General features: G+C 42.3%; 1 protein-coding gene across 1 annotated transcript; it reads left to right on the forward strand.

Moving 5' to 3' along the window:
* The first annotated feature begins 854 nt into the window (after positions 1-854).
* Positions 855-22221, forward strand: LOC120050443 (cysteine and tyrosine-rich protein 1-like). Its single transcript, XM_038997030.1, has 4 exons — positions 855-1250; positions 4580-4679; positions 6205-6365; positions 21892-22221. Exons 1-4 carry the CDS (start codon positions 1169-1171, stop codon positions 22017-22019), a joined length of 471 nt encoding a protein of 156 aa, XP_038852958.1. The 5' UTR covers positions 855-1168; the 3' UTR covers positions 22020-22221.
* The last annotated feature ends 396 nt before the right edge of the window (positions 22222-22617 follow it).

The following is a 22617-nucleotide window of genomic DNA, read 5'->3' on the forward strand; positions in this document are numbered from 1 at the left end:
GACAAGATGCCACTCTGAGGTGTAGGGTGAAGTTACCCCTAGACTATGGTCGTGGGTCAGTTTTGCATTTCCCCCACTAACGGTTAAGCTTATGATTGGGGGTGGGGAAGCTGATCCTAGATCTGCACCTAGAGGAAACTTTAACTATAACGAATGCATTACATTTTAGAATGAATCTATCTATGTATCCAAGCTCTCCTTTCATGCATCATGGCAAAGCCAAAACCGCGATTCAAGCTTATTCTGACTTTATTAGAATAAGGATATATATTCGTAATAAAGAGATACTGGACTGTTCTCACCTAAAACAATTAGTATTTTATGCAGAATGAGTGGCCCTATATTAAGGCATAACCATGTTTGACTGTCACACAAGGTAAATTGGCCTATGTTGATTAAAGATGGTGTTTGAGAGGGGGGTCATTCATCCTACAAGCTTGAGCAACCCATTTAGCCTACATTTTACAAGATGAAATAGTTTAGTTCTAAGTTATATCAAACAAACTTCGTGCTCCTTGAACATTTAAAATAGAGGTTCATTGATGTTTTGTAGGACATTGAGAGGGTGCGGGTGGATATGGTTTGGTTTATGACTAGGGACGTTGGTAAACAGAGTTTAAAAAAAGAAAATGTCCTCTCAAAATGATCGTGAGGTGTGTGTGTACACGACATAGACCAATATATATTTTTTTCATTTTCAAAGTGGTCGTGATAGTGGGGGCGGCGGCGTCCTTTATGTCGGAGAGATGCAAATGTTATCGAGGTACTTCCATCCCTTTTCCCACCCAGTCAACAGAGTAATTTGAGAAAATAGCTGCTGCGGGGGAGGGGAAGCGCTAGGACCCACTCCGGGGGAAAAGGGAACAGAAGAAAACAACGAGGAAAGACTGAAGGAAACACTTTTAGAGATACGAACACATGAAAGAAGAAACGAATGAGACTTTTCATTCTGATTTAAGCATTTTTATGACTGGAGCAAAGATCCATTAATTTGCGTTCATGGCTCTCTTCGATGGAACTTTTTAGAGAACTCAATTGATTGCGCATATCAGCGATGTTTCGGCGAGCGACTATATCCCATAGTCTTCTTCGTGGGCGCATATTAATGAAAAACACGGACGTTATCGTTTGGGAATAACTGTGCGCAACATTTAGAACAAGTAGGCCTATGTTATCAGTCAATATGGACAGAACGGAGGCAGCGGGGTGGAAATTCCTACGGGACTCTCTCCTACTTTGTGTTTTTGCCGGTAAGAGTTCGTTCATTTGTCCCTGGTTCTCTAGGGTGCTTTATCGTTTTCAACGTGCGCAAATGTTTTATTATCAGCAGAAGTGTTCCTTTAACAATGGTTTACTTTTTTATCAGGCTAATTGTGAATGTGAACTCATCAACCCAATGCATGGACGGTTTCACAACGTAAACGAACGGTAGCTATATCTAAATAAAACAGTGCTTTAATGTAGCCGATCATTAACTTAGACATACTACCGTTCATTTACTCAATGGTAAAAGAGTCCCTCGATACATAAAAGTACCGTAGCTTACCGTATGTATCGCCACCTCTACATTATAAAAAGGCTCAATTGAGTTTTAATCTCATAAATGTAACCCAACAATAGGCATAAAACCTTACATCAAAACTCTGAAGCGATCTACATAGAAGAAGATAAAGTGTGTGTGGGGGACGGGGGGGGTGTACAAGCCCTGCTCAGCACTAGTCGCAGAACTATACTGCCATTGTCCCCAGCGTAAAAAGCGACAGGACCCGGGGGTAAGGAGCTAGACCTCAAGGGACCACCCATATAGACTCCCATCGTTGGATGACATGCACATCAAAGTGGTTACACTCCACACTTCACAGGGATAAATATGTTTGCAGCTCAAATGGTTGTGGTCAAAAGTAGTGCACTACTGTATATAGGGAAGAGGGATGTACCCAAATTACGTTTACTCTGTTTCAAGATTACTATTATAGGCCCACACACGCCTTTTCGGGGTTGGAAAACAAAATATGCCATCCGTTTGTGAGGGATCTGTTAAAAATACACCAGCTTTTGAACAAAGTGAGAATAAAGCTGGAATGAAGATGAAAATCATTGAACACACACACACACACACACACACACACACACACACACACACACACACACACACACACACACACACACACCAGTAATTTGTGGGAGTATGCTTGAAGGTTGAGAAAAAGCAGGGCTGTGTCTGGGTTAAATTATGTGGTTGTTGAGGAGGGCAAACACTGAGATATAGGACACACAGCCTTTAGACAGACCGTGTGTGTTCAAATACTCTATAAAAAATAATCAAATACAAAACCACAAGTGGTGTTTCCAAATGTCCTTTATTTAAAGTGCTTTCTCATTTTGAGACCCCTCTCCCTGAGCCATCCCCATTCATTTCAAGTTGTCACATATCCGTGTGCTTCATCGTTGTCGTGCTCACATACACAGAAGGTGTACACACAGGTTTACACATTTTTAGATTACATTTGAGTAATTTAGCAGATTCTCTTATCCAGAGCAATTTACAGTGAGTGCATTCACCTTAAGATACTGTAGCTAGGAGAGACAACACATCACAATCGTATCAGGTAGTTTCCCTCAGCAAAGTCAGTTCCAGTGAGAAAAGAGAAGTGCCTCTTTTTTTTTACACACACACACACATATACATATATATATACACACACACACAGAGAAGATTTACACACACACACACACACTCTCCACCCAACCACGGCTAACTAAACCACTGAAAACCAGTGTATACAAAGGGAAAAGCTTTGGTGAGAGAGAGGTATCTGCAGGTTTAGACTAGTGCAGAGAGAAAGAACACAGAGGTGAAGTTAGTGAATAGTGTAGTTGACAAAGTATACGCTTTCATACAAAGAAAATATTTTCTGAAATTTCTTGAATGATCTCCATTCACATAGCCCTGTTGTCACACAACTCATCTTATTGTTATAGCCATTTTTGATGTGTCGTGTTGTGTGCTTATCGGTTTAGGGTTAGGTCCCACTCCACAGGATGAATGCCCTTTAAGGCTTAATGAAGCCTTCATAAACCCTCTATAAGGACTATATATTTCCACTTACAGTTGAAGTCGGAAGTTTACAAACACTTAGGTTGGAGTCATTAAAACTCGTTTTTCAACCACTCCACAAATTTCTTGTTAACAAACTATAGTTTTGGCAAATCGGTTAGGACATCTACTTTGTGCATGACACAAGTAATTTTTCCAACAATTGTTTACAGACAGATTATTTCACTTATAATTCACTGTATCACATTTCCAGTGGGTCAGAAGTTTACATACACTAAGTTGACTGTGCCTTTAAACAGCTTGGAAAATTCCAGAAAATTATGTCATGGCTTTAGAAGCTTCTGATAGGCTAATTGACATAATTTGAGTCAATTTGAGGTGTAACTGTGGATGTATTTCAAGGCCTACCTTCAAACTCAGTGCCTCTTTGCTTGACTTCATGGGAAAATCAAAAGAAATCAGCCAAGGCCTCAGCAAAACAATTGTAGACCTCCACAAGTCTGGTTCATCCTTGGGAGCAATTTCCAAATGCCTGAAGGTACCACATTCATCTGTACAAACAATAGTATGCAAGTATAAACACCATGGGACCACGCAGCCGTCATACCACTCAGGAAGGAGACGCGGTTCAGTCTCCTAGAGATGAACGTACTTTTCTGCGAAAAGTGCAAATCAATCCCAGAACAAAAGGAAAGGACCTTGTGAAGATGCTGGAGGAAACCGGTACAAAAGTATCTATATCCACAGTAAAACGACTCCTATATAGACATAACCTGAAAGACTGCTCAGCAAGGAAGAAGCCACTGCTCCAAAACCGCCATAAAAAAGCCAGACTATGGTTTGCAACTGCACATGGGGACATAGATCGTACTTTTTGGAGAAATGTCCTCTGGTCTGATGAAACAAAAATATAACTGTTTGGCCATAATGACCATCATTATGTTTGGAGGAAAAAGGTGGAGGCTTGCAAGCCGAAGAACACCATTCCAACCGTGAAGCACGGGGGTGGCAGCACCATGTTGTGGGGGTGCTTTGCTGTAGGAGGGACTGGTGCACTTCACAAAATAGATGGCATCATGAGGTAGAAAAATAATGTGGATATATTGAAGCAACATCTCAAGACATCAGTCAGGAAGTTAAAGTCAAATTCTTGTTTTGTAAGTTTAAGTGCAATATGGTTGTTTTGCTCTAGCGAAAACTCTTAATTACTCCTTAAAAAGGCTTGATTTTAGTGACATTTCCATATTTAGAAAAGGTTCAATTAAGCGAAAGACAAAGTTTTAAGTGTATCTGCCGTAGCTGCTCTCCATTATGTTTTTAACCTTTTGTAATATGAACATAGCATTGTGATTTTGTCCTTTTAAAAGGTTTTGGAAATCTTGATTACAAAGAGCACACTCTACCTTTCTCTCAGCATGTTAGATGCAGAGAGTGTGTGTGTGAGTGTGTGCATGTGTCCGTAGTAGAGGTAGGTGTGTGTGTGTATGCGTCTCCATATAATGTATTGCATCACTCCTGCAGGTCACAGTGAGGCCCAGTGTGATGGCTGTGTGGAATACTGCTGTGAAGGCTCTCCCCCTTTCTGCTGCTCCTACTACGCCTATATGGGAGATGTCCTCTCGTAAGTACACACACACACACACAATGTCACCTTCTATACATACACACATGCTCATGTAACAGTATAACTTTAGACCGTCCCCTCGCCCCGACACGGGCGCGAACCAGGGACCCTCTGCACACATCAACAACAGTCACCCACGAAGCGTCGTTACCCATCGCTCCACAAAAGCCACGGCCCTTGCAGAGCAAGGGGAAACCCTACTTCAAGTCTCAGAGCAAGTGACGTAACCGATTGAAACGCTATTAGCGCGTACCCGCTAACTAGCTAGCCATTTCACATCCGTTACACTCAGTCACCCTGAATCTATAAACACACACACCCCAACTACACACACACAAAATCACTTCTCTACCACTTCACCACCTGCCCTTTCCACATGCAGCGTATGACCCCTCTGAGAGTTTTGACCTTCGTCATTTGGCTCAAGACGGCTGGCCTCTCACTTTCTCTGTCCTCTTTCTCGCCAGAGTATAACACATGCTTCCTGCTTCAGTCCACCAATGAAGATAATAATGATATTAAAGTGTTGTGTATATGCATTCAACATTAATTCATGTCACAGTTAAAATTCCCAAATTCACAGTTTTAGATTCATAAAGTCGATGCTAAATAAGTGGGGGTTTCACAAAAAAAGTGCTATTGAATAGGCCCATTGAATGTGGACTCGTTTTATCTATCCATATAATGTAGCTCTTTCAAGGCCATGGTTGTCATAAGGTAACGGGGAGGAATAATGGTTCCTTGTTTCAGGAGAGATATCTCATCTCATTCTACAGCTTCTCCACAGCCTTTTAAATGGAGTTTGACCACATACATACACAAAAGCACACGTATATGTACACACACACACGCTAACACACACACATACACACAGGTCTGAGTCATATAATCAGATGTTTGAGCAGATCTCCATGGTTGCCCACAGACATGTTTGGTCCGGTGTACGTTATAGGCAGCTGCTCCCAGCCTTTTTTCTCAGCCCTAGATGGCCCTATCCCAAAATGCACTGCTTCTCTATAGAGCAGGGTTGTATTCATTGGAGCACACTGTAGCAAAACATTTAGCAACAAAAACTGAAATGTTTCATATTGCACGTGTCCCTGTTTCAGTCTGTTTTTTTTTAATTTGGTGTCTAGTGAATATGACCCAAACTTGGGGTCAATTCACTTTTCAATTAAGTCACATCATACATTTACATTTGAGTAATTTAGAAGACACTCTTATCCAGAGCGACTTAAATTAATGCATTCATATTAAGATAGTGAGGTGAGACAACAACATATCACAATCTTAGCAAGTACGTTTCCCTCAAAGTCGTTTTCAACAAAATAGCCTTTTTGGGGGGAGGGGTGGCCGTGGGATTTATTTAAGATACTATTTAAAGAGGTGAATTGAAATTCCATGCTAAATTGATTTGTGAGAAGACTAATTGGATGAGATGACATACCAGCAGCCACAAACTAGAATTAAAAGGGGTATTCAGTCAAAGTGACAAACGTGTGTTTGTGTGTGCGTTTTCTAGGGGCACGGCGATCTCGGGCATCGTGTTTGGTGTGGTGTTTCTGATGGGAGCGCTGGCGGCCTTCTTCCTGTGTGTGTGCATGTGTGTGAAGAATGGGCGCGGGGCCCGGGTGGACGTGTTCAACACCTCCTACATCAACACTGTGTCCCAGGGCTACCCAGGTAAGAGTGATCTACCTGTCCATATAATCTTATTCATTATGATCGAAAAGGCTAAACTGATCCTAGGCCAGCTCTCAGAGTCCATATAGTTTCAAGTTTTATTAGTCACATGCACAAGTACAGTGAAATGCTTAAAGGTCCAATGCAGCCATTTTTATCTCAATATCAAATAATTTCCAGGTAACAATTAAGTACCCTACTGTGATTGTTTTTCCATTCAAATGTCAAAAAAATAAACAAAATTAGCTTCTTAGCAAAGAGCAATTTCTCAAGCAAGAATTTTGCTACGACTGTCTGGGAGTGGTCTGAGTGGGGAGGGGAAAATTGAAAACGATCTGTTATTGTCAGAGAGGTTTGGAACTCTCTTTCTTATTGGTCTATTAACTACACTGAACAAAAATATAAACACAACATGTAAAGTGTTGGTCCCATGTTTCTTAAGCTGAAATAAAAGATCCCAGAAATGTCACTCTAAAAGGGCATTATCATCATTTTCACAATTTCACAGTATTATTCCAACCTCATAGTGTGGAAATATATATAAAACACAAGAAAATCTCATTTTTGACTGCACTGGTCCTTTAATAACCCCTTATACTTGTGTAAATTGGCCAATATGGATAGGGCCAAATATATATACATATATTTATATATTTAAGAATAACTATAAAAAGCATATGCTTTAGCATGGTAGCAATTGAAAGAGAACACTTTGGAGATTATGGTGAAATTATCAGACCAAAGGTGAGGTCAAAACAGTTCACCTTACACGAGACTGATTCCAAACATTACACTGTTCAATCAATCAATCAAATGTATTTATAGAGCCCTTCTTACACCAGCTGATGTCACAAAGTGCTGTACAGAAACCCAGCCTAAAACCCCAAACAGCAAGCAATGCAGGTGTAGAAGCACGGTGGATAGGAAAAACTCCCTAGAAAGGCCGGAACCTAGAAAAAAACCTAGAGAGGAACCAGGACTGTGCCGGGAGGAGATTATAACAGAACATGGCCAAAATGTTAAAATGTTCATAGATGACCAGCAGGGTCAAATAATAATAATCACAGTGGTTGTAGAGGGTGCAACAGGTCAGCACCACAGGAGTAAATGTCAGTTGGCTTTTCATAACTGATCATTCAGAGTATCTCTACCGCTCTTGCTGTCTCTAGAGAGTTGAAAACAGCAGGTCTGGGACAAGGTAGCACGTCCGGTGATCAGGTCAGGGTTCCATATCCGCAGGCAGAACAGTTGAAACTGGAGCAGCAGCATGACCAGGTGGACTGGGGACAGCAAGGAGTCATCAGGCCAGGTAGTCCTGAGGCATGGTCCAAGGGCTCAGGTCCTCAGAGAGAACGAAAGAATGAAAGAGAGAGAGAATTAGAGAGAGCTTACTTAACTTCTTTCAGCTAGGGGGCAGAATTTTTATGTTTGGAAAAATAACGTTCCCAAGGTAAACGGACTATTTCTCAGGCCCAGATCGTAGAATATGCATATAATATACAGATTAGGATAGAAAACACTCAAGTTTCCAAAACTGTCAAAATATTGTCTGTGAGTATAACAGAACTGATTTTGCAGGCGAAAACCTGAGGAAATCCAACCCGGAAGTGCCTTTTATTTGGAAAAATCCCTGTTTCATTGCCTGCCCCTCCTCCATTTAAAGGGGTATCAACCAGATTCCTTTTCTAATGGCTTCCTCAGGCTGTGACCAGGCTTTAGACATAGTTTCAGGCTTTTATTTTGAAAAATGAGCGAGATTTATCAAAACGAGTCAGGTGTCCTTTGATTAGTTCATGCGCGGGAGAGATGTAGCTCGACATTTTATTTCTCTGTAGTATTGAATAGTTTACCGTCCGTTTGAAATATTATCAATTATGTATGTTAAAAACAACCTGAGGATTGATTATAAAAAACGTTTGACATGTTTCTACGAACATTACGGATACTTTTTGGAATTTTCGTCTGCCCTTCAGGACCGAAACGAGCCTGTGGTTTTCTGAACATAACGCGCAAACCAAATAGCGGTTTTTGGTTATAAAACTAATCTTTATCGAACAAAAATAACATTTATTGTGTAACTGGGAGTCTCGTGAGTACAAACATCCAAAGATTATCAAAGGTAAGCAATTCATTTTATTGCTTTTCTGACTTTCGTGACTAAGCTAATTTGCGGCTAGCTGTTCTTACTGTTTTGTCTAGTGATTGATAAACTCACAAACGCTTGGATTGCTTTCGCTGTAAAGCATATTTTCAAAATCTGGCACGATAGGTGGATTAACAACAAGCTAAGCTGTGTTTTGGTATATTTCACTTGTGATTTCATGATTATATATATATATATATGTGTATATATATATATATATATGTGTATATTTATTTATTTTTTGGCGCTCTGCAGTTTAGTGGTTGTTGTTGATAAATGATCCCGGTAACGGGATCCGTGCGTCAAGAAGTTAAATTCACACAGGACACCGGATAAGACAGGAGAAATACTCCAGATATAACAGACTGTCTCTAGCCCCCCGACACAAACTATTGCGGCATAAATACTGGAGGCTGAGACAGGAGGGGTCGGGTGACACTATGGCCCTGTCCGACGATACCCCCGGACAGGGCCAAACAGGCAGGATATAACCCCACCCACTTTGCCAAAGCACAGCCCACACCACTAGAGGGATAACTTCAACCACCAACTTACTATCCTGAGACAAGGCCGAGTATAGCCCACGAAGATCTCCCCCATGGCACGAACCCAAGGGGGGGTGCCAAACCGGACAGGAAGATCACATCAGTGACTCAACCCACTCAAGTGACGCACCCCTCCTAGGGACGGCAAGGAAGAGCACCAGTAAGCCAGTGACTCATCCCCTGTAATAGGGTTTGAGGCAGAGAATCCCAGTGGAGAGAGGGGAACCGGCCAGGCAGAGACAGCAAGGGCAGTTCGTTGCTCCAGTGCCTTTCCGTTCACCTTCACACTCCTGGGCCAGACTACACTCAATCATAGGACCTACTGAAGAGATGAGTCTAAAATAAAGACTTAAAGGTCGAGACCGATTTTGCTTCTCTCACATGGATAGGCAGACCATTTGCATAATATATAGTAAAAACAATAGTGGTCCGGGGGGATTGGAGGGACGCCATGTGCGACTGACGTGTTTTCCGTTTGCTCCCGTGGTATTTTTAAAGTTTATGTGAATTTTGCAGCAGAACCGTATTTATTTTCATATATTATTTTGGTGATCCCTTCCCGTAAAAACCAAGACTACTTTACTTCCAAATGTCAGCATGTCGACGAAACATAAGGCCAAAAGCATGACTTTGAGAAAACCCGGCCTACAAGACACACTCTCATCACCGCCCTCTCCTGAGCCTGACGGCCCGGGGACTGACACTTTACCCGGGGGGGTGGCTTGGCCTGGCGGCGCTGAAATTAACATTCTCGAGGCCATCAAACTACTACGCTCTGGGATAGTTGAAATGAAAACGGAGGTGGTTGCTACGATTGAGGCCCGAAATAAAGGAGGTTTCTGATACTTTAAAAGCAGATCTAACCATCCTGCGGAACGAGACGGTGCCAGCAATCACATCACTCAAAACAACAATGGCGTCGCACACTACAACGATTGCAGCACTGGAGACCTCCGCTACAAATGTCTCCGACTTAACTACATCCCTGGAGGCTGACGTGAAACGCCTAGCTGCGGATTTGAAAAAGGTGAAGGAGAGCTGTGTAAGTTTAGAGGGATTCTCTCGCCGCAACAACCTGAGACTTGTATCGGTCGCTGCGCCCAAAGCCCCGGGATGGGGAGAGGCCCCGTGACATAATTCTTCGAGTGCACTTTTTCCATGAGAAGATGGAGATTCTCCGACGAGCCCGCAATACCACTCTGAGCTTTCAAGGATAGAGCTTCTCCATCTACCAGGACTACTCCCCCACTGTTTCCAGGCAGCGCGCAGCTTTCGGACAGGCCAAACGACTACTTCGGGACCATCCAGGTGTGAAGTATGGACTGCGATTCCCGGCCCGTTTATGGCTATCTCATGATGGTAAAGACTACACATTTGAATCTCCGGATGAGGCTCTCTCTCACATTCCACGTCACATCAAGAAGTCTTGAACTTGCTCACAGTTCAGCAACTGTTGCTTGCGAACTGTGGATAGTAAGTAACCCACCTGTGGTACAATTATGTTTAGCTATAACATGCTAATTTTGTATAGTTGGGGAGTTGGCGAACCCATTCAGGCTTATTTGATGTGATCTAATGTTTTGATCATCTAGTGTGCTTGCCTTACAAGCATTCAGTCATTTTAATTTCATTGTATTGAGGTTTTACTTTACTCCTGTGTTTCTAGGCTGTCTTGCTCACCTATTCAGTTTGTTTACATAGTGTCTCAGTGACTCAAAATATTCTTGGTTATTTGTTTACTGCATCCGTTTGCATTGACCCAGTAAACAGTAAATGTTTCCCGAGGCGACACGTTTTTTGGGGTCTTCACTTAAATTTTAAAAGTTCTGAGCGTCATTTATGCCCAGCAAGCGGTCAACGTTGCGCACACGTAGTTTTTTGGTCTTGGTTGTAAGCTGTCTCAGCATTCAACTAGACAACTATTATAATAATTATTATTATTATTATTTTTGATTGTCTTACTACAATTTCCTTACTTCAAATTAGGTTTTCGGCTGAGAGCCTTTATACATTTTATTTATTTTCTCTCTCAATGCCTGTTATAAGACTGGGAATATAATTATATACATCTACAAGTGGTGCTTTTGTAATTTCGTTTGCACAAGGGATTCACTTTTATTTTTTTTATTTAAAAAATGATTATCTCTTTTTGCTGTTTGATCCACTAACAAAACGCGACTTTAAAGAGCGGGACTGTGGGTTTAGGTTTAAGACCGCACTCTCACAGACATACTGTGCGAAGAGAACATGTTCTATTTAGGCTTGTACCTCGTTTGGGGAGGTATTGTCTGGGATGGGGGGAGGGGGTGGGGGGGGGGGGGTTGAATTGTTCAGTTCTAATGTTGTCATTCTGTCTTTTTCGGGGGGGTTTTTGTACTTTTTCCAAACATCTACCACCGTACATTATTACTCTGAGACAAGTTATTCTGGGGTTTTTGGGCGCTCATTGCTTTTCCATTCTATGCTCTAATGACAGGGTTGTATAACGGGAATGCCCAGAGGGGCCGAAACAATGCAATCAAGTACATTTCGTGGAACATCAAAGGGGTTAATAACCCAGTGAAGCGTAAGAGGGTGTTGACACACTTAAAGGGTTTGAATGCAAATGTTGCATTTCTACAAGAGACTCACTTGAGGACTGGTGAGCATTTTAGGATGCGTAGGGACTGGGTTGGTCAAGTGTTCCACTCTAACTTTCATAGTAAATCAAGAGGGGCTGCCATTTTGGTTGATAAAGCTACTCCCTTTGTAGCTTCTGAGGTTATTGCTGATCCTAAGGGACGATACGTCATAATAACCGGTAAACTGTTTTCTACCCCTCTTGTTTTGGCTAGTGTTTATGCTCCCAATTGGGATGACACAAGTTTCATTTCTTCCTTTTTGTCTGCTATACCCAATTTAGATTCTCATTTGTTTATTTTAGGGGGGGATTTCAACTGTAAAATGTCCCCAGTTCTTGACAAGTCCTCACGAACAACTACAGGCCCATCTAAATGTGCCCTTCTTATTCAAGCCTCTCTTCAGAAATATGCCATGTTTGAGGCCTGGCGTTTCCTACATCCTACAGATAGACAGTATTCCTTTTATTCTCATGTTCATCAAACATACTCCCGGATTGATTACTTCTTTTTGGACAAAAAACTTCTGCCTAACCTTCGGCAGTGTACTTACAAGAGTATTGTTATTTCTGACCATTCACCATTAGTGCTTGAACTAGAGTTTCCCCAGCGACCTCCTATGTGTTATCAATGGCGTCTTAACCCCATTTTACTCTCAGATAAGGAGTTTGTCAATTTCATTTCTTCTGAAATCACCTTATTCCTAGAAACTAATTCAACACCAGGTATGTCCTGCTCTACCATATGGGAGTCTCTCAAAGCATACCTACGTGGCCAAATTATTTCTTATACAGCCAACCAAAACAGAGTTCGCTCTCAGCGACTTCGGGACCTGAGCGAATCCATAGCCACATTGGATGAGAAGTATGCTACGGTTCCTTCCTCTGATCTGCATAAAGAGCGCCAACTACTCCAATCTGAATTTGATGAGCTTTCTACCAGGCAAGCTGAACAGTTACTCTTGCGAGCTCGGTACAGAGTCTATGAACAAGGCGACAAGGCCAGTAAACTCCTTGCACATCAGATCCGTAAATCTGAGGCCTCACGTTTAATCCCACAAATAAGGACCCCGTCTGGTGCCACCACAGTTATACATAAAGAGATCAATGATCAATTCAAACAATTTTACTCTGCGCTATACACCTCTGAATCCCCTCAAGACCCTTTGCTGATTGATTCCTTCTTTAATGGCCTGAATATGCCTTCAATTGATACAGACACCCATGACTGTCTAGAAGAAGAATTTACACCTGAGGAGATTGCAACAGCAGTGTCCGCAATGAAAAGTGGTAAATCACCGGGTCCAGATGGTTTTCCAACCGAATTTTACAGGACGTTTTCTGGTCTGCTTTGCCCATTCTTGTCTCGACTATTTGCAGAGTGCCTTAATACCTCAAAGCTACCGCCTAGTCTTTATCAGGCTTCAATTTCATTACTATTAAAGAAAAACAAAGACCCCCTGGAATGTGGATCCTATCGCCCAATCTCGCTTTTAAACTGTGATTACAAAATCCTAGCCAAGCTTTTAGCCATCCGTATGGAAGGCTCGCTGCACCAAGTAATACACTCTGACCAGACTGGCTTTGTGAGAAATAGGCATTTGTTTTTCAATATTAGGCGCCTTATGAATATACTGTACTCCCCAGCGTCGGAGGACCCAGAGGTGGTGGTCTCACTTGATGCAGAAAAAGCGTGTGACCGCGTTGAGTGGGATTACCTAACAGCTACCCTTTATAGATTTGGCTTTGGCCCCAAATTCATTGCGTGGATAAAGATTCTTTATTTTTCCCCCATGGCTTCGGTACGGACTAACAACTTGTCCTCTGACTATTTTCCCTTGCACCGCGGATCCAGACAGGGTTGTCCACTCTCCCCCTTGTTGTTTGCTTTGGCAATCGAACTTCTCGCCATTGCACTACGCTCTAATGATGCCATTCAAGGAATAATCAGGACGGGCTTAGAGCAGAAAGTCTCGCTATATGCGGATTACCTCCTTTTGTTTATCTCTAACCCTGATGCCTCATTGCCACGCACCTTATCTATTCTTAAAAGGTTTTGATCAATCTCAGGGTACAAGCTGAATCTAGGCAAGAGTGAGCTTTTTCCTGTAAACAAGGCTGCTTTAAAGTGCTCTTTTACAAGTTCTCAGTTTAGGATTGTCCGGGATCAATTCACCTACTTGGGAGTTAAAGTGACAAGGAAATATTCAAATTTGTTTCAGGAACACTTGGTTGCTCTAGCAGACAGTTTGAAACAATCTTTTACTTTTTGGAATTCGCTACCTCTTTCTCTTATCGGAAGGATTAATGTCATTAAAATTAGTGTGTTGCCCAAATTTCTATATTTATTTCAATGTTTACCCATTTTTATTCCAAAATCTTTTTTTATTTCACTGGATCAAACATTCATGCATTTTATTTGGGATGGCAAGGTACCACGGATTGGTAGAAAACATTTACAGAAGCCTAAGTCATTGGGGGGTTTAGCTCTACCAAATTTTCAGACATACTATTGGGCTGCAAATTTCAGAGCCCTTCTGTACTGGCTGCAGACTGATCCTACTGGCCCTAGACCACTCTGGGTCCAGATGGAGTCTGAATCGTGTAAACCTGCTGCACTTTCTTCTGTGTTGTGCTCGTCTCTCCCAGTGTCCCTAGGCAAAAGGTGTGTCAACCCAATTGTAAAGCAGTCTCTTAAAATTTGGAATCAGTTCCGTTTAGCCTTTGGCCTCCGAGGCTTTTCTCTATCAGGCCCAATCAATCAGAACATTTTATTTCCTCCATCTTTGAATGATGGGGCTTTTGGCATCTGGCACTCACTAGGCCTCTCCTCACTAGCCCAATTATTCTTTGATGATACATTTGCCTCTTTTGCTCAGCTACAGGAAAAGTTCAACCTCCCCCAATCCCACTTTTTCCGCTATCTCCAGACTAGGAACTTTGTCAGAGCTAACACACCTGAATTTCCCCATAGGCCTGCGAATACAGCTATAGAGAGCATCTTGGAGCTGAACAAGCTTCCTAGGGGCGCAATTTCAGATGTATATGCAATCATTCATGACTTACAGAACCCTTCTTTGGTGCCTTTAAAGACTCGATGGGAAAAGGATTTGGGGGAGGAACTTGGGGAAGACACCTGGAAATCTGTGCTGCGCTGGGTGCATTTGTCCTCTTTTAGCACTAGACACAGCCTCATTCAATTCAAGGTGGTTCACCGTATCCACTGGTCTGGGGCCAGACTTGGAAGAATATTCTCTGATTTTGATCCTACCTGTGTCAGATGTAAAATTGAACCAGCCACACTGTTGCATATGTTCTGGGGCTGTCATAAACTGTCAGGTTTCTGGGAATTAATATTTAAATGTTTCTCTGATATATATGACACTGTTATAGATCCCTCTCCCCTTACAGCCCTTTTTGGAGTACTGCCCATAGGTACCCCCCTGTCAAGAATCCAGTCGGACACTGTTGCTTATACAACTCTTTTAGCTAGACGGCTAATACTACAGAACTGGAAGATGGCAGCTCCCCCATCTTATAAATATTGGGTGAGAGATGTGTTGTGCTCTCTGAAACTAGAAAAAATTAAATAAAATTCACGTGGGAACCCCAAACTGTTTAATGAGGCTTGGGCTCCATTCCGGTCTTACTTTAAACAGTCCATCCTCTGATGGCATTCCTATTAAAACCAAAATAAGTCTGTATTTGACCACCCTGTGACTTAGGGGTTGGATGAGCATTTCTCTGTGTTTTTTCTGGGGGGGGGGGGGGGGGGCATTAAGGTTGATGTGCTTATTGATTGTGACCTGCGGATGCCTTGTTCATCTTGCCCGGGCAGAGACTAAGGTGTGAGCTTGTTTTTCCCAGTTAAATTTTGTTCACGCCTACATAAAATTATTATTATTCATTTTTTATTTTAAAGCATTGTAAACTTTTTTATTTTTGGTCCAGTGGATGGTCGGTCTGTGGCCTTGACTGTCTGTGAGTGGTTGCATTTCTCCACCCCATCCCTTGACTGTTTACAGGAACAATGGTGAGGTGTTTGCTCTGTCCCTGTACTATAGATTGCCCTTTAACCTTTGTAGCCTTCTGCCTGGTGTGTTTAACTTGTCTAAAGTATGGTATCTTTAAAGCTATTTTTTTTATGTATTATTTGTATTTTTTCTAGTTGAGTATATTATTTATATTGCTTTGTCTTGTCTGTGTGTGTGTAAAACTTAATAAACAGAGTTTTCAAAAAACAAAAAAACAATAGTGGTCCTAAAACGGAGCCTTGAGGAACACCAGAATTTACAGTTGATTTGTCAGAGGATAAACCATCTACAGAGACAAACTGATATCTTTCCAACAGATAAGATGTAAATCAGGCCAGAACTTGTCCGTGTAGACCAATTTGGGTTTCCAATCTTTCCAAAAGAATGTGGTGATCGATGGTATCAAAAGCAGCACTATGGTCTAGGAGCATGAGGACAGATGCAGAGCCTCAGTCTGACGGCATTAAAAGGTAATTTACCACCTTCACACGTGCAGTCTCAGTGCTATGATGGGGTCTAAAACCAGACTGAAGCGTTTCGTATACATTGTTTGTCTTCAGGAAGGCAGTGAGTTGCTGCGCAACAGCTTTTTCTAAAATGTTTGAGAGAAATGGGAGATTCGTATGAAGTATGAATGTATGTACTTGTAAGTCGCTCTGGATAAGAGCGTCTGCTAAATGACTTAAAATGTAAATGTAAATGTAATTCGATATAGGCCGATGGTTTTTTATATTTTCTGGGTCAAGGTTTGGCTTTTTCAAGAGAGGCTTTATTACTGCCACTTTTAGTGAGTTTGGTACGCATCCGGTGGATAGAGAGCTGTTTATTATGTTCAACATAGGAGGGCGAAGCACAGGAAGCAGCTCTTTCAGTAGTTTAGTTGGAATAGGGTCCAGTATGCAGCTTGAAGGTTGAGAGGCCGTGATTATTTTCATCAATGTGTCAAGAGATATAGTATTAAAAAACTTGAGTGTCTCCCTTGATCCTAGGTCCTGGCAGTGCTGTGCAGACTTAGGAAACTGAGCTTTGGAGGAATACGCAGATTTAAAGAGGAGTCCGTAATTTGCTTTCTAATGATCATGATCTTTTTGTCAAAGAAATTCATGAATTTATCACTGCTGAAGTGAAAGCCATCCTCTCTTGGGGAATGCTGCTTTTTAGTTCGCTTTGCGACAGTATCAAAAATACATTTTGGATTGTTCTTATTTTCTTCAATTAAGTTTGAAAAATAAGATGATTGAGCAGCAGTGAGGGCCCTTCGATACTGCACGGTAGTGTCTTTCCAAGCTAGTCGGAAGACTTACAGTTTGGTGTAGCTCCATTTCCGTACCAGTTTTCTGGAAGTTTGCTTCAGAGCTCGGGTATTTTCTGTATACCAGGGAGATGTTTCTTATGACAAATGTTTTTTGTTTTTAGGGGTGGGACTGCATCTAGGGTATTACGCAAGGTTAAATTGAGTTCCTCAGTTAGGTGGTTAACTGACTTTTGTACTCTGACGTCCTTGGGTAGGTGGAGGGTGTCTGGAAGGGCATCTAGGAATCTTTGGGTTGTCCGAGAATTTATAGCACGGCTTTTGATGATCCTTGGTTGGGGTCTGAGCAGAACTCCTTTCTAAGGAGTTTTTCCTAGCCACCGTGCTTCTACACCTGCATTGCCTGCTGTTTGGGGTTTTAGGCTGGGTTTCTGTACAGCACTTTGATATATCAGCTGATGTAAGAAGGGCTGTATAAATACATTTGATTTGATTATTTGTTGCGATTGCAAACATAATAAAATGTTGGTCCGATAGTCCAGGATTATGAGGAAAAACATTAAGATCCACAGCATTTATTCCACGGGACAAAACTAGGTCCAGAGTATGACTGTGGCAGTGAGTAGGTCCGGAGACATGTTGGACAAAACCCATTGAGTCGATGTTGATTTTATGTGCAACTCACATTTACTTTACTTTCATTGAAATGGCGTGGAAACAACATTGATTCAACCAGTGTGTGCCCCATCGTTAGCTAAGTTATAAAATACGATCTTACGGTGTCAGGCTTTCAAAAGGCACTTCAGACAAACAGATTGTAATTTTGATGCACATAGAATGGAGTCATTAGCACATTCAAGTGCATGTTTAACTGGAACTGAAAAGGAACATTGTTACATCAAATGCCTGTTTGCCTAAGACTGATGCCATGCAAGCGCTTGTATGCACTTACTCATGCATACACACACTTGCATTCAAACGAACACACGTGCACAGACACGGACACACATACACAAATGTAAATTGTGCCACACATGCACACAGACGCATACAGTTGGCCTTGCTGTCATGATTTTTGTTGTTTTCCTTTGTTTTTCTCTCTCTTTTGTTCTTTTTGTTGGCTGTTGGCGCATTGGGTCGGTGGTGGTTTTGGTTGGGTTGGAGGGGGATGGTGGCTTAGGGGGGATAGAGATGGGGGGTGGGGGGAGGTTTTTTGAGGGGGACTTATGGGGGGGTTCTTGGATGGTTGAGGGGAAGCTCTCGAGGGGATCTGTGGGTGGATCTTGGATGGTTGGAGGCCTGGCATTTGAGAGCTTGGGCCGGTGGCCGAGAGGTTGCTGGTTCGGGTCCCCGATTTGACTGGGTAGGGATCTATTCTTGTGCTATTGGGCGGGGCGCTTGACCCTGGTTGCTCTTGTGGGTCGCTCTGGGTGGGAATGTCTGCTAGATGACTGAAAGTAATGTAAATGTTGAGCAGCTTCACTGCAGGTATGTTAAAAAAGGTGCATGTTCCGTGGATATTTTTTAATTTTTTATATAATATGACAAACATAGGCTCAATCTGTTCAGGACAACCCAGGGTATAATGCATGTCATCCTTGTAACTGTGGATCAAACATAGTGATCACAAACGTTGATGCTGAAAATTACATGAGTTTCCAAATATGGAAAAATGAAGTGCATTTTTGGACTCACGGGTGTGTGGTTTGCTTGTATGACATCAAAGCTGTATTTATTATAATCCTCAATGTCTCATCTTTCAGAACACATCCACTCCTCTCTATTTACAGCGTTTCCCTCACACAGACAACAACTAACGTGCAAAAGTAGCACAATTAGAGGGAGAAATGGGAGGATCTTCTTGTCACGCGCAGTGCTCAAGTTTATAACTGCTGTCAGTCTAAACCCATACAGCGCTGTGAAGCGGAGAACCTGAGCTCTGACGTCATCTATAGCACGTTACTGTACAGCCACTGCGTTCCAATGTAGGCACTTATCAATGCCATTTTCAATCCGTATACAGGATGACAGGGGCTGTGAGTGGAAAGGGTTACTACCTTGCAAGCCCAGTGCAGTATTCAGTATCAAAATACTATAACAAAAAAAACTGAGAAATAAGAAAGGAATAAAAAAAACATACGACTGTAAGCTATATACAGGGTCAGTGCCAGTACCAAATGTAGAATGTGCAGGGATAATGGAGTAGTTGAGGTAGATATGTACATGTAGGCAGGGATTACGAGAAACTGACTGGTAGCAGGATAAATAATAATAATAGTAACCAATATAGCAACAGCATAAGTGGTGGGTGGGTGGGTGTGTGCGTGTATGTGGTTGTTAGTGTGTGTGCAAGAGTGTCAGTGCAGGCGTGCATGTGGGTAGAGACCTGTGAGTGTGCATACAGTACCAGTCAAAAGTTTGGACACACCTACTCATTCAAGGGTTTTTCTTTATTTTCACTATTTTCTACATTGTAGAATAATAGGGAAGACATCAAAACTATGAAATAACACATATGGAATCATGTAGTAACCAAAAAAGTGTTAAACAAATCAAAATATATTTTATATTTGAGATTCTTCAAAGTAGCCACCCTTTGCCTTGATGAAAGCTTTGCACACTCTTGGCATTCTCAGCTTTATGTGGTAGTCGCCTGGAATGCATTTCAATTAACAGGTGTGCCTTCTTAAAAGTTAATTTGTGTAATTTATTTCCTTCTTAATGCGTTTGAGCCAATCAGTTGTGTTGGGACAAGGTAGGGTTGGTATACAGAAGATAGCCCTATTTGGCAAAATACCAAGTCCATATTATGGCAAGAACAACTCAAATAAGCAAAGAGAAACGACAGTCCATCACTATTTTAAGACATGAAGGTCAGTCAAATAGGAACATTTCAAGAACTTTAAAAGTTTATTTTAGTCGCAAAAACCATCAAGTGCTCTGATGAAACTGGCTCTCATTATGCCCGCCACAGGAAAGGAAGATCCAGAGTTAACTCTGCTGCAGAGGATAAGTTCATTAGAGTTACCAGCTTGAGAAATTGCAGCCCAAATAAATGCTTCACAGAGTTCAAGTAACAGACACATCTCAACATCAACTGTTCAGAGGAGACTGCGTGAATCAGGCCTTCATGGTCGAATTGCTGCAAAGAAACCACTACTAAAGGATACCAATAAGAAGAGACTTGCTTGGGCCAAGAAACATGAGCAATGGACATTAGACCGGCAGAAATCTATTCTTTGGTCTGATGAGTCCAAATTTGAGATTTTTGGTTCCAACCACCATGTCTTTGTGGAACGCAGAGTAAGTGAACGGATGATTTCCTTATGTGTGGTTCCCCAATGTGAAGCATGGAGGAAGAGGTGTGATGGTGTGGGGGTGCTTTGCTGGTGACACTGTCTGTGATTTATTTAGAATTCAAGGCACAGTTAACCAGCATGGATACCACAGTTTTCTGCAGCGATACGCCATCCCACCTGGTTTGGGCTTAGTGGGACTATCATATGTTTTTCAACAGGACAATGACCCAACACACCTCCAGGCTGTGTAAGGGCTATTTTACCAAGAAGGAGAGTGATGGAGTGCTGCATCAGATGACCTGGCCTCCACAATCACCCGACCTCAACCCAATTGAGATGGTTTGGGATGAGTTGGACCGCAGAGTGAATGAAAAGCAGCCAACAAGTGCTCAGAATATGTGGGAACTCCTTCAAGACTGTTGGAAAAGCATTCCAGGTAAGGCTTGTTGAGAGAATGCCAAGAGTGTGCAAAGCTGTCATCAAGGCAAAGGGTGGCTACTTTTAAGAATCTAAAATCAAAAATATATTTTGATTTGTTTAACACTTTTTTGGTTACTACATGATTATTCTACAATGTAAAAATAAAGAAAAACCCTTGAATGAGTAGGTGTGTCCAAACTTTTGACTGGTACTCTACATTCAGCGCATATAGTCCTTGGTGGGGGTTGGCAGCTATTGTCTATCTGTGTATAAGTCTCATTACTTGGTGGTATAAGCTGTCTCGGAGCCTGTTGGTACGAGACCTGATACTCTGGTACCGCCTGCCGGACGGAAGAAGAGGGAACGGGTGGCTGGAGTCTTTGGTAATTTTTCAGGCATTCCTCAGACACTGCTTGGTGTGTATGTCCTAATCTTATTCATTATTGTCTAAAAGGGCAAACTGATCCTAGCTCAGCACTCCTACTATGAGACTCTTTATGAATACATGCCTTAACCACTGCGCCTCCACTAACCGGCTGAACCGAAAACCAATTTACCTATTTCCCTACAGTGCAATGATTCCATCACTAGAGGACATTGCTCCTCCACCAATGACCAACACATACTGAAGTCTAGAATGTTTCTACCAGTGCAGGCTGCTGAGGGGAGAACGGCTCATAATAATGGCTGGAATGGAGACTGCTGAGGAGAGGATGGCTCATAGTAAAGACTGGAATGGAGTCAATCAGAGGAGGCTGGTGGGAGGAGCTATAGGAGTACAGGCTGGAATGGAGTTTTTGGAACAGTATCAAACACATAAAGAAAACACCAGACTCCACTGGAGTCAATGGAATGGTATCAACCAATGGAAACGGCGTTTCGATACCATTCCATTGACTCCAGTGGAGTCTGGTGTTTTCTTTATGTGTTTGATACTGTTCCAAAAACTCCATTCCAGCCTGAACTCCTATAGCTCCTCCCACCAGCCTCCTGACTCCATTCCAGTCTTTACTATGAGCCATCCTCTCCTCAGCAGTCTCCACTGGTTTCTAAAGCCCATCAAAACAGATACAATGACATGGCAGGGTATGTTGTACTTGTATGTTGTATGTGTGCAGTATGTGTGTATTGGCATAATCTTTATTTATCCAGCAACTACTGATGATAAACATACACTTTTCTCTGTGTCTGTCTGCCTCTCTCTCTCTTTCTCCAGGACCCCCACCTCCCTACACCTATGAGATGTACCCTTCGGCCATGCGCCCCCCTCCCTACACCCCCACCCCACCCAGGATAGACAGCTACTCACCTCCCCCTCCGTATCCGGGCTGTAACCGCAAATGACTTGAAGACAAAATGGAGAATCCTGACCAGGCTACTTGCCCTTCTGAAGGAGCACATCTTGGATTAAGTTTATGCAGTGTTCTAGCAGAGAAAGATGAGACTATAGGCATTGCGTTTAGAACATCTGGATCACTTAAAATGACTGCATGTGGACTGGACCACTTTGACCGTTTCTTGTGTGTGTGATTGGTTCAATTGAACTGACTGGTGTTTCGGGGGGGGGGGGGGGGGGGGGGGGGGGGGGGTGAAAACCTCTGAATCACTTAAAATGACTGTGTGGACTGATCCACTTTTGACTATTTGATGTAGGGGTGTGGTCAATCCAACTGATCAGCTTTTCAGGGGTGAAAACCACTTTAGTTGTATTTGACTCATATTTTATGGCAATGAATATGAGTGAGGGGACAAAGTACATAACTTTATTTGAAGATGTGGATCTCTGTTGTACCATTTCTCTGGTAGAGATGCCTGTTAGCTGGCTTTCCTTCGGGTCAGTGCTCTTCCCTGTCTTATTTCTGCAAGGCAAAGGAGAGAAGCCTCATCCTAGATATGTTTGTGCTGTATTGCCAATTGCTTCATGTGGAAATTACCTGAGGTC

The sequence above is a fragment of the Salvelinus namaycush genome, chromosome 7 (genome assembly GCF_016432855.1).
Source record: "Salvelinus namaycush isolate Seneca chromosome 7, SaNama_1.0, whole genome shotgun sequence".
Taxonomy (NCBI): domain Eukaryota; kingdom Metazoa; phylum Chordata; class Actinopteri; order Salmoniformes; family Salmonidae; genus Salvelinus; species Salvelinus namaycush.